A 13,039-nucleotide genomic window follows, 5' to 3' on the forward strand; every position below is an offset into this window, starting at 1 on the left:
AATGAATGGTTGTAGTTTGTTGGTCTCTGAAGCTCCAGTCACTAGGGGTTATTGTAATTATGCATCAAGGGAGGCCTTGAAAGCTGGTGGGTTTATTTATTGACTCTTGGGTATTGGCTGCATGCTATTGTAGCAAAGTAGCATGCAGTTGATACTTTAGGGTCTATATGGGGTGTCCCTGCGGACCAGAGCCACACATAATTTTGTCTGTACACAGAGAAATTATGACACTTTTATACTACAACTGTCCCTCCGTTATGCTGTCCCCCAACCCCTTCTTACTGTCCTGTACCATTTCTCTGAATATTAATTTCCTTTTTCACCTACCTACCCTGTGGTGGGAGAAAAGAATACTGCCACCAAGTATTTCCACTTCAGTCGTAAGAGGCGACAAAAAAGGGACGGGGGATGGGATTAGGAGTCCTACTACCTGTAGCCCCAAAAGGGAACATTCCTAAAAAAGAAAGTAAAGGCATAAGAGGGTCTGGGAGCTTTCCAACCAGTACCCTAAGGTTTGGGTCTTTTAATGTGTGTGGATGTGGTATAGATGAGAGTAAAAGGGAAGAGACAGGAAGTATGTTTGTGAGAACAAAGATGGATGTACTGGCTTTGAGTGAAAATAAAAGGAAAGGAAAGGGCAACTGTGAGTTTGGGAGTGTAGCTGGGAGGTACTCAGGAGTGAAGAGGGGATGAGGGAGAGAAGGAGTGGCTATACTAGTAAGTGAAGAGATAAGTAAACGGGTAGTGGAGTGGAAGGTGTCATCAAGGTTGATGTGGATGAAGGTGAAGCTGGGAAAGGAGATGTGGGTTTTTGTAAGTGCGTATGGATCTGGTAGTGAGAAAAGCGTAGAGGAAAGGGAGGCATTTTGGGTAGAAATAAATGAGTGCATAGAGGGATTAGGGAGAAATGTCAATGTAGTTGTATTGGGAGACCTAAATGCTAGGGTAGGAAATGAACCAATTCACGGAGTGATTGGGAAGTATGGAGTTCCAGGCAAAAATCGTAGTGGAGAATTGATGGAGATGTCTTGAAAGAGAGTTGATGATAGCAAATACAGTGTTTAGAAAGAAAGTCAAGCATAAGTACACATGGGAGAGGGTGGTGGATGGAAGGGTGGCAGATACAGCGTTAATGGGCTATATAGTGGTGACCAGGAGTATGGTAGGAAGAGTTAAGGATGTACATGCTCTAAGGGGAGAGAGTGGGGGAATATCAAATAATTTCCTGGTGGAAGGTAAATTGAGAGAGGAGAATAGGTGGAGAAAGAGGAAAAGGGCAGAAGGTAGGGAGGTACTTAGAGTGAACTGCTTAAATGAGGAAAAAAAGGAGATGAGTATAAGAAGAAGTTGAGAGAGGAGTGGGAGAGAGTAAAGGATAGAGTAGAACTAGGAGTGGAGGAATGGGGATGGTTCAAGGAGGGAGTCATAAGGTGTGCAAAGATGGTGTGTGGAACAAGGAGGGCAGGAGGAAATAGAAAGAAGGGTAGTGAGTGGTGGGATGAGGAAGCAAAGAAGGGTGTAGAAGAGAAGAAGCAGGCATTCATAGATTGGCTACAAATTAGGATGAGGGAATTGTATGAGAGGTACAAAGTAAAGAGAAAGGAAGTTAAGCATAAGATAAAGGAAGCAAAGAGGAGAGCAGATGTGAAATGGGGAAAGAGTATGACAGAACATTTTGAAAGTAATAAAAAGATGTTTTGGAAGTTAATAGAGGAAGAGGAGGCGAATCAAGTAGAGAAGAAAAGGTAAAAGGTGCAGATGGAGAGATGATAATGGAAGAGAAGGCAGTGAGAGGAAGGTGGGCAGAGTATTTTAGGGAGTTGCTAAATGTGAAGGAGGATAGGAAGGGAAAGGTAGTTGCAGTGGGAAGCGCTAAGAAAATGAGAGTGATGAGTGAGGAAAATGGAGGAGAAATAGGGAAGGATGAAGTGAAAGCAGCTGTTAAGATGATGAGAGCAGGTAAGGCACCTGGGTTGGATGGATGCCATGCAGAATGTCTGAAGAAAGGAGGTACAGTTATAGTGGACTGGCTGGTGAGGTTATTTAATGTTTGTTTAAGAGAGGGTAGAGTGCCAGAGGACTGGAGGAGTGTCTTTATAGTTCCGCTTTACAAGGGAAAGAGGGACAAGTGTGAGTGTAGTAGTTACAGAGGGATCAGCTTGTTGAGTGTAGTTGGGAAGGCTTATGGGAGGGTCTTGATTGAGAGGATTAGGAGAGGAACAGGAGTAATTGGTGAGGAACAGTGTGGTTTTAAGACAGGTAGGGGATGTGTAGATCAGATTTTTGTGGTAAGACAGATATGTGAGAAAGCTATAGGAAAAGGTAAGGATGTTTTTTGGGCTTTTATGGATCTGGAAAAGGCCTATGACAGGGTAGACAGGAAGGCACTGTGGGAGGTACTGCAGATATATGGGATAGGAAGAAAGCTGTTAAGAGCAGTCAATATTTTTTATGAGAGTAGTAGAGCTTGCGTTAGGATTAGAAATGGAGAGAGTGAATGGTTTGAGGTAAAGGTGAGACTTCGTCAGTAACCATGTAGTAAGTGCTGAAACTATCAGTTGTTTTAAAAAACGATTAGACAACTTTATGGATGGGGATGACAGGTGGTGATGGATACGGAGCTGCCTAGTGTAGGCCTTATGGTCTCTTGCAGTCTCCTTTATTCTTATGTTCTTATGTCAGGGGTGTGTTATGTCGCCCTGGCTGTTCAATCTTTACATGGTTGGGGTGGTGCGAGAGGTAAATGCAAGGGTAGTGGGTCAGGGGTTGGAGATGATTAAAGAAAATGGAGAAAAGTGGGAGGTGAGCCAGGTGTTGTTTGCTGACGACACTGCGCTTGTAGCAGGATCAGTTGAGGGATTGAGGAAGTTAGTGACAGAGTTTGAGAAGGTGTGTGAAAGAAGGAAGCTGAAGATAAATGTGGGCAAAGTAAGGTGATGAGATGTACAAGGGGATTTCTCCCCATCTTCTCCTTTCCTGTATGAGGGGATGGAGAGGGGGGGTCGCCAAATTTATGAAGCGGCCTTGCTGTGGATGTGCTGTGTCTTGCGACACTGCTTCTGACCCAGGGCAGTGGACTGGATGCAGGAGGTGCCAAGATAGGAGGGAGGGAGGAGGGTAGAGGGGAGTGGAATATATGGGAAATGAAATGGGTGGGAATGATTTCTATGCCTTTTTCTTTTTGGCTACCCCCCATGTAAGGGGGAAAAAGCCTTTGGTATATGTATGTATGTATGACTACAACAATGTATTGAGAAAGTGAATCAAGCATCACAATACCCATGACAGAGCAATACTTTCTCCTATTTTGTCATAGGTAACATCTGTTGATGATGTACTGACAATGCTGAAAAGTCAATTCATCTTTGCCACACCATAATCTATAAACAGGTCATATGGCATAACTTTCCAAAATAAAAGGTACAGAAAATAAGGAAACAATGGTTTGCATTTATTCATATAAAAAAAAAGTTTCCTGACTGTAACTACAATACTAAATGCTGTCAGATAATAAATTATTATTATAATAAAAAAAAGAAAAAAAAAAAGAGGAAAAAAAGCCGAATATAGAAGAAACATTCTCACACTAAAAAAAAATCTTCCCTTAATTCATTAATCCATGTAATTTAAGCTATTCCTTAATTATATACATATATTGCCATAACAATGACAATGTGTATAGATGGAAAATCAAATCCACCAATTACAGTATAAATCTTCTTCAAGAGCCACATATACTAGTCCCAGTCATGGTAGATTGTGTCAAAATGAAATGTCATACCTATTCAATGATATATCACACCTATGTCTCAAGGAAATATAACTATGTTGTATCATCAAAATATATTTCTTCTCTAAATAGTAATGGACCCATTTCTCATGCCTTATCAGTACTAATTGCAAAACATATGAAACATATCTAATGAAATATGAATTATGAAATCTTAACTTAATAAAGATATCAAAGCATCGAAAAAGTGACTACGATCATCAACTGCTAGGCGAATGACTGAAAAACAAACAAAAAAATGTAATTTTAACATATGACCTTATCATTACTATTCAGCATAAAAAATAAATGCAATAACCTCAACAAGAAATATTCCAATATTTGTGAAAATTAATATCCATGTGAACAAATTGCTTAAACAGTCCCAGTCCATGTTTCCTCTGCCATGTTTAAGTATCCCAATATTTGTGTTTGTTTTCATTTTCATTAATATATGATGAATGATCAAAAGTATACACAAAAATAATGCACAAACCAGAGGAAAATTAAATTTAATTTCCATATATTTCAATTTTCTTAAATGAACTGAGACCAATGTATCAATGATCAATATTGTGAAATAAGCATTATTCATACATACTATTTGTATCAAAGTATTCTTTTTCCACATTGGATCCACTTTTGCTGGCTGCTTGTTCAAAAGCTTTCCCAAAGAAACTGTAAATATAAAATATATATATATATATATATTTAAAGATTATATAAAACAAATGAGAGAGAAATGGGTGGGGAAGGGCAAACGAAGATGTGTTGGGAATAGAGTTTATTGCCGTAACGTTTCGACCAACTTGGTCTTCTTCAGAGGACATGTGGCATTACAAAGGACCACAAGTCTTATACTTGCAGCGAGGGGGAACCTGGCCAGTTGTTAGCGGATGTGTCAGGTCTTCTCTTCGGCTAATGATTTAATTATCAAGACACTTGCTGTTTTTGACAGGCATTTAAATTCAGACAAATGCGGAAACCTACCTGACTGGAGCCGCATGGAAATTCTACACGAGGAACTTGAAAAGAAAATGAGAAAAACTATGGAAGCCGCACACATTGCCACCAGGGAAAATAACAATGACAGAGACGGATTTAACCCCTTCCATACGGTGCCGCATACGTAGGCGGCTTGAGGAGCAAGTGGATACGCGAGGCTGCCATATCGGCGTCTTGATTATATTTATTGTAGTTGCCCCTGCGTAATGACATACTCTCTAAACTGTCTTCATCACATTTTCTATGGTTATCAAAATTCACGGGTGAAAGAGAGAACGATCGATATAAGCGGTGACTATATTTTATGATGCGAGTATTATTACGACACATCATACGTCTGGCAGCTAATGCTGTCCGCGAGATTTTGGCCCGTACTGAAGAGGTTAAATGCCATATACTCGCAGCGAGGGGGAACCCTCGCTGCGAGTATAAGACTTGTGGTCCTTTGTAATGCAACATGTCCTCTGAAGAAGACCAAGTTAGGCAATAAACTCTATTCCCACCACATCTTCGTTTGCCCTTCCCACCAATTTCTCTCTCATATATATATATATATATATATATATATATATATAATCACAAAGAACCCACAGTCGGAATAAAAGGAAAGTACAGATTACAAGAATTTGCAGAGACATAAATACAATAGAGATGTGAGTAGAAGGGGAACACGCAGAGCTAGAACAGGACAATCTGTCACGCAGGGCATAGTCAGAGGTGAGGGGATGTGTGGGTGGAGGTATGAGGTCAGGAGGGCAGCGGGCTGGAAGCGAGGTCTGGAGGGTGATAATTCTTAACCAAGCGGCTCACAGCTAGCCGTGAAATTATGTCCGGGAACCATTGACCTTTGGAGATGTTCAAGTTCGGACATTCTTCGATTAAGGCTGATTAAACAATTTTTCTTCTAAAACTACAGTTGGACTTAACACAAAATTTTGGCCTTGTCCCAGTCAAGACTGATTTTTGGTACTGACATGTTGGAATACAGCGGAATTTTCTTGGGCATACCTCATGGATCTTTTGTGCTCCATTAACCTGGTGTTAAGATCCCTTCCGGTTTGACCAAGGTACACCAAATCACAATCTTTACAAGGAAGGCTATACACTCCTGGGGACTCATTTCCCTTAAATCTTTAACATTAATTTGTTTGTGAACCATGTTAGGATAATGGTAGGCAACTGTGAGCCACTTGTTGGCAACAAGCAACTTGTAGGCTAGCTGTGAGCCGCTTGGTTAAGAATTATCACCCTCCTGACCTCGCTTCCAGCCTGCTGCCCTCCTGACCTCATACCTCCACCCACACATCCCCTCACCTCTGACTCCGCCCTGCGTGACAGATCATCCTGTTCTAGCTCTGTGTGTTCCCCTTCTACTCACATCTCAATATAGAAGAAATAGAAGTATCAAAGAATGAAATATTGATACACTTGAGTAATCTTGATGTCAGAAAATCGCATGGACCAGATGAAATAGCAAACTGGATACTGAAAGAATGCAGGAATGAACTGGCAGACAAAATACATAGCATAATAAGCAGTTCCTTGAAAGAAGGAAAAGTTCCAGAAGATTGGAAAAAAGCAAATATAGTACCTATATATTAAGGAGGAAATAAAGAAGAACCTACCAACTATAGACCAGTCTCTCTAACAAGTACAATAGCAAAAATTTGTGAAAGAATTATCAAAAGTAGATGGGTAAAATACTTGGAAAAAAACAACGTACTAAATCCAAGGCAATTTGGATTCAGACAAGGACGATCATGCGTCACCAATTTAATATGTTTCTATTCAAGGCTAATAGATATAATACAAGAAAGAGATGGATGGGCTGATTGTGCATTTCTAGACCTAAAAAAAGCTTTTGACAAAGTACCACATAAGAAGTTGCTTAAGAAATTAGAATCTGAAGGAGGAATACAAGGTAAATTGCTAAATTGGATGGAAGACTTTTTGCAAGAAAGAAAAATGAGAGTAGTGATAAGAGACCAGCACTCAAAATGGAATGAAGTAATAAGCGGTGTCCCGCAGGGAACAGTTCTGGCCCCAATAATGTTTGCTATATATATTAATGATATGGATGAAGGAATTGAAAGCTATATGAGCTTCTTTGCAGATGATGCAAAACTACTGAAAAGAGTGAAAACAGAAGAAGATTGTGAATCACTACAGAGAGATCTAAATAAAGTACAGGAATGGAGTAGGAAGTGGGAGATGGAGTTCAATACAAAAAAGTGTAGTATAATGGAATTTGGAAAAAGCAAAAACAGAATAACAGGAGCATATAATTTGGGAGAAGAAGGAATAAAAAAAGTAGAAAATGAGAAGGACCTGGGAGTCATTGTTATGAATAATATGTCACCTGAGAAACATATAAATAAGATTTTTGGAGAAACTTATAATTTAATAAGAACAATCAAAGTGGCATTTACATACCTGGATGAAGAAATGGTGAGGAAAATCCTAATCACCCTGATAAGACCAAGATTGGAATATGCAGCAACGATATGGTCACCAAGTACAAAAAAATGTATAAAAAAACTTGAAAGAATACAAAGAGCAATTACAAAATTGGCACCAACACTCTCAAAACTATCATATGAAGAGAGACTACAAAAACTTGAACTACAGACACTAGAGCAAAGAAGAGAGGAGATTTGATAGCTATTTACAGAATCATGAAAGGCATAGAAATTACTGATAGAGAGAATCTGATAAAATGGGATGACAGAAATACAAGAGGACACGGAAAGAAAATAAAAAAAGACAGCTATAGAAGAGATTTGAAAAAGAACAGCTTTCCTCACAGAGTAATAGACAGTTGGAACAAGTTAGATGAGAAAGTGGTGTGTGCAAAAACAATACATGAATTTAAAAATAGTTTAGATAAAATGAGATATGAAGACGGGACCCCACGAGCATAGCTCCCCTTCCCGTAAAATACAACTAGGTAAATACATCAAAGTGAGAACGAAGTTTGGAACTCCAGAGAAGACTGCTCGTGGTGTAGTGGGAAGGTGAAGAAAAAGGAGAAGGGGAGGGATTACTGAGGAAAATGGAAGGAAATGAGGAAGGGGATGAATGGGCCCAGGATCTAAGGAGGAGCGTAAACAAATGGGGGGCAGAATATACAGACGAACAAGGAAGCAGAGGTGTGAAGAGCAGAAATATAAATAGCAGCACAATGGAAAGAGATGATAACTGCTTTTATGGATTTAAAGAGGGAGGAGGGAACAACCTCCCCCGTCTAGTAAATCTAGAGGAGAAACTAAAAATTTTTTTTTTACGAAGAATGGAAGGTTAGGTTTGACCAATTAACTCTAGTTGCCAAGAAAGTTGATAAACTGGAAGAACTAAGAAAAGAGAATCAAAATCTAACTAAAGAAGTAGAGGAATTTGTGCCGTTACGAGAGGTAACGGGGCTTTTTTATACGTCCGTGTATCCCCATGTTTACATATTTTTTGTCGCAAGGCTCGTTTCCCCTCGGAAGAGGTTTTCAATTTTGTTTTTTGTAATGCTTTAATTTAAGCATGCTGCGAGCAGAAGCTTCGTCTGCTTAAGAATACTATCGTTGTAAGTTGTCTGCAAGCTGTGCTGCAAGATAACATCTCATTATTTGTGCAACGTGCACTTAAAGAATTAGACTTAAGAAGGTGTGTAAGAACCGGTTACTGTGGTGTGATGTCACGTCACCTCTAGGCGCCAGTCTTGGTCCGATCTAGAAAGATGTACACACCCCACGCCTAGCCAAACTATGTAAGTTTTAAAACTCTTTGTATTTGAGGTTTAGAGTATTCTAGTGCATCCTTTGTAATACCTTTTTCTTGTGTAGCCTTTAGCCTATAGTAATTATAGTACTTTTTACAGTTTTCATCAATTCCAACGTATTATCGAACGATGGATCAGATCTGCATTAAATACGCATCAAATATCCCCGTGATTCTATAACCTTCAGTCCCAAGTCTGTCTACGTCACGGACGCTATGATGTTGATTGTCTATTTGATCTGCGGAGTCCCAGTTGGCTCCGCCATAATGAAAAATAGTTCGATAGAAACGAACAGATGAAGAAAGCATAGGAATGAGGTTTCGGCCAGACCACGCCCTGCACGCCGTTGCCACGTCTAGATTCCCCTCGTCGTCACCACATGAACTTGATGTGCCGCCTTCCTGGCATAAGTTGCGTGTGTATACTTAAGTGTAGTGGCGCAGGTTAAGTGTAGTGGCGCAAGTTAAGTGTAGAAAGTGTAGTGATCTTGTGTCGTCTTAGTAATCGTATCGGCGCGCGAGTGTGATGTGGCAACAATGTATGGTTGCGGTTTCTAATGTTTACATAACAAACCCCATCGTATTTATGTAAGCATGTGTTTTTCCTTTGAAGGCAAGCTACCTTGCCTAAAATCCTGTCATATGTTAATATAAGCATGCGACTAATGTGCATTTTTAGATTGAACCAAATGTAGGGTTTAATCTGTTGTTGTCTACCTCAATAGTCGTATAGTTAGGAGTGTGGTAACGTACTCCGTGGTTTTCGATTAAGTTCGAGTTTTCCTTGTCTTCTTTATCATATTACTGTCTTGTCTCTCACTGTTTCTCTCGCTTGGCAATATGTCTTCCAACCACAGTATAGATGAAGGACCCGTCTCCGGTAGGGTCAGAGTCCTCACGGCTGAAGGGCAAGAGGCTTTTCAGAGAGCGTCTGATCAGCATGAAGAGAGGGTAAAGGCGAGTAGAGAAGGAGTACAAGCCTTATTGGAAGAACCGAATCATAGTCCTTGGTTGTATAAGGCCCACGCTGTGTACCAGGATACTGTAAAAAGGTATCTGGAATTCTTAATGCGTGAACGTACTTCAGAAAGTTTGGCTCGTGCTGAATTAGTGAAGCACGAGGACAGGGATTTTCGGGCATCTTTTCGTCAGGTAATCAGTAATTATGCTTCCTCTTCCCCAGTTGATGTCACGGAAGAGGAACACCACACTGAACCGTTTTTACAAGATGACCCGAAGTCCAGTCAAGTTCCTTTATCCCTCGTCGACCACTCTGAGTTTTGTATGCCCCCTTCCATGAAGGGCAGTTCAAGAAGGTCGGTTAGGTCAGGTCGTTCCAGTAGCACCAGTGTTAGTGTGGCAAGGAAGCAACGAGCCAAGGTGGAGACCGCTCGTATCAGAGTCAAGTTTGCCGAACAGGAGGGTCAGCTTATGCAAGAGAAGGCTGAATTGCAGGCCAAGTTCAAAGTTATGACACAGCAAAAGGAGTTAGAAGAAGCCGAAGCCGAACTTAGGCACTTAGGAGCCGACGATGATTGGGAAACATGCAGTGACTGGGACCAATTAAAAGGTACAGTCGCTACCCGCACCCAACTATATGTGGAGCAACAGGGTGGTATAGTTGAAGTTTCCGCTAGTCAGAAGGATCCGGTAGGCTTGAATCCTGAAAGCCCTGTTCTGATTTCAGAGTTAACTCACAGCCTGCTAACAATGTTCCATTCAGTTTTGAACCTCGTATCGAAAAAGTAAAGGTGAGGTCTGTGCAACCTGCGCAGCAACCTGTTGCTAACCATGTTTCTTATGCGTCACCACCTGTAGTAAAACCTCCTCGGAGTGCATCTCCTAGATTGGGGACAACCTCCAATTCTGCCGATTTGAGCAAGTTCTTCTTGCGGAAGGATTTACTTCTTAGCAGGCTGTCTACGTTTGATGATACTGCGGAAGACTATGCTGTTTGGAAAGAGAGTTTCAAGGAAGTCGTGCAAGAGTTAGGCACCTCATGTAAGGAGGAAATAGACCTGTTAGTTAAGTACCTAGGTCCTGAGTCTAAAGAATGGGCCCGTACAACCAGAAACTCAAATGCCAAGAATCCAATCCTGGCGTGCAGTAGAATTTGGGAGCGCTTGGATGACAGGTTTGCTGCCCCTTCGATCATTGAGACTTCAATTAAAAAGAAGCTCGCCAACTTCTCTAGGATTTCACCTAGAGACACCTTAAGGTTATACGACCTGTGTGACATTCTGTACCAGATAGAAGCCTTGAAGGCTAACCCTGTATACAGTACACTGTTTGCATATTATGACGCCTCGTCAGGCATCAATCCCATTGTCGCAAAACTTCCACCCTGTATACAGAAAGCGTGGACTGGCAGAGCCATGAACTACAAGACTGCTCACGGTGTGCCGTACCCACCTTTCTCCTTCTTCATTGAGTTTGTGAAGGAGATGGCAAGGGTCGAGAATGATCCATGTTTCTCTTATCAAAGCCTTGGAGCCGATGGTTTTGTGAAACCAGAGAAGCCACCTCCCTCTAAGTTTCCTCAAGTGCGTGTGAAGAAGACTGACACCATGTTGTCCAGTGGCAGTAAGTCGACCACGGGCGCTGACAGGTCTGTTGGCGCCGCTAGTCCTACCGAGCAAAGAAAGGCAGAAAAGGGAGATTTTTGCGTCTACCATGATGCCTACGTACACCATTTGGATTTCTGCAGGGCTTTTCGCACCATGTCAGTGAGCGAGAGGAAGGTTTTCTTAAACGATAAAGGAGTGTGCAACAGATGTGGCAAAGGTAACCATCCTCCTTCCAGCTGCAAAGAGAGAACTTTCTGCAAACTCTGTAAGGCCCATACTCATGTGACTGCCTTACATCACGATGAACCCAGGTCGAAGAGGAGTTCGACTCAAGCGGTTACACAGCATGGAAGGGAGGTTGCTCAAGATAAAACACCTCACTCCCCTGTAGTCAATCAAGTGCCGCTTCCACATGTTCTTACCCCCATAGTAAAGACTCAGGGAGGGGAGGATGCTGCGGTCAATTCCAAATGTACCTTGATATGCAGTAACCCCACCTCCATGAGTAAGTCCTGCGCCAAGACCTTCTTGGTAAAGGTCTATCCTGAAAGTAAGCCAGAGCTCGGAGTGTGGTGTTATGCCATCCTAGACGATCAGTGCAATTGCTCTTTAGCAAGGTCTGAGTTTTTCGATTTGTTTGACAAGCTGAGCAAACGGGTTTCATATCGTCTAGCTACCTGTGCAGGTGTAACGGGCGCTTCTGGGCGCACCACCAAAAATTACACCATCGTGTCTTGGCATAACTCACAAGAGGTACATATCCCTCAGTTAGTGGAATGCGACAGCATTCCCAATGTAAGAGAAGAGATACCCACCCCCGCCATAGCTCGTGGTTATCCCCATCTGTCCGACCTGGCCGAATGTATTCCACCTCTGGTTCCTGAAGCTGAGATTCTACTCATCATTGGTCGAGATGTGCCTTCAGCTCATTACATTTTTGACCAGAGAATTGGACCTGTCAATGCCCCTCTAGCTCAACAGACCAGTCTGGGTTGGGCAATCATTGGGGAAGTGTGTCTCCATGGCACTTGTAGGCCTCCTGTCATTAGCAGTTTCAAAACATCCTTTGTACATGATAGACGTCCCTCTATAGTCGCACCATGTGGTAACCAGATTCATGTTTCTGAAGTAAAGGATGATTTGTTCAAGGTAACCAAAGATGATGACAAGGCTGCCCTGTCGATTGAAGACAGGAAGTTCTTGGATGTTATGAACTCAGAGTTCCGCAAGGATCAAAGTGGTCATTGGGTCGCGCCACTGCCTTTCCGTCCCAATGTTGTAGCCACCAGTAATAATAGAGACTTTGTGTGGCACCGCACACTGTCTCTCCATCGTAGCCTCAGCACAAAGCCTGAAAAACGTCAGCATATGATGGCCTTCATGCAAAAGATGTTAGATCGTGGGCATGCTGAGGTTGCACCACCATTGAAGTCTGATCAGAAGTGCTGGTATCTTCCATTGTTTGGGGTGTACCACCCTAAGAAACCTGACAAGATCTGGGTTGTGTTCGACTCTTCTGCCAAATCCAGAGAGTTCTCCCTAAATGATATGCTGATGTCAGGTCCTGATATGACAAACAGTATTCTCGGGATTCTTCTACGTTTCCGTCAGGAAGCTGTAGCAGTGGCAGCTGATGTAGAACAGATGTTCTACAATTTCAAAGTGAAGACTGAGCAAAGAGATTACCTCAGATTCTTCTGGTACAAGGATAATGACCCTGATGAAAGGTTGATTGAGTATAGGATGACTGTTCACGTTTTTGGGAACACGCCATCTCCCGCCATTGCCACCTATGGCTTGCGTAAGTCTGTAGAAAATGCCTCTCCTGAAGTTCGCTATTTCATAGAGAACAATTTCTACGTGGATGATGGGTTAGCATCTCTGCCAGATGCGGAGACTGCTTACAAGTTAATCCAAGACTCTAAGTCAGCAC

The 13,039-nt window shown here is 41.9% G+C and overlaps 1 protein-coding gene across 1 annotated transcript in view; it reads right to left on the reverse strand.

Moving 5' to 3' along the window:
- Positions 1-1,306: 1,306 nt before the first annotated feature.
- Cdc45 (cell division cycle protein 45) overlaps positions 1,307-13,039 on the reverse strand; it is a 92,340-nt gene continuing 80,607 nt past the window's right edge. Inside the window, exons 11-12 of the mRNA XM_076176565.1 lie at positions 4,371-4,447; positions 1,307-4,009 (exon numbers count right to left, since the gene is read on the reverse strand). Coding sequence (XP_076032680.1) covers positions 3,945-4,009; positions 4,371-4,447 — 142 coding nt within the window. The 3' untranslated portion in view covers positions 1,307-3,944. The remainder of the gene's footprint in view (positions 4,010-4,370; positions 4,448-13,039) is intronic.

Source organism: Oratosquilla oratoria, chromosome 39 (genome assembly GCF_046742065.1).
Source record: "Oratosquilla oratoria isolate Oo_2021 chromosome 39, ASM4674206v1, whole genome shotgun sequence".
In the NCBI taxonomy this organism is placed as follows: Eukaryota; Metazoa; Arthropoda; class Malacostraca; order Stomatopoda; family Squillidae; genus Oratosquilla; species Oratosquilla oratoria.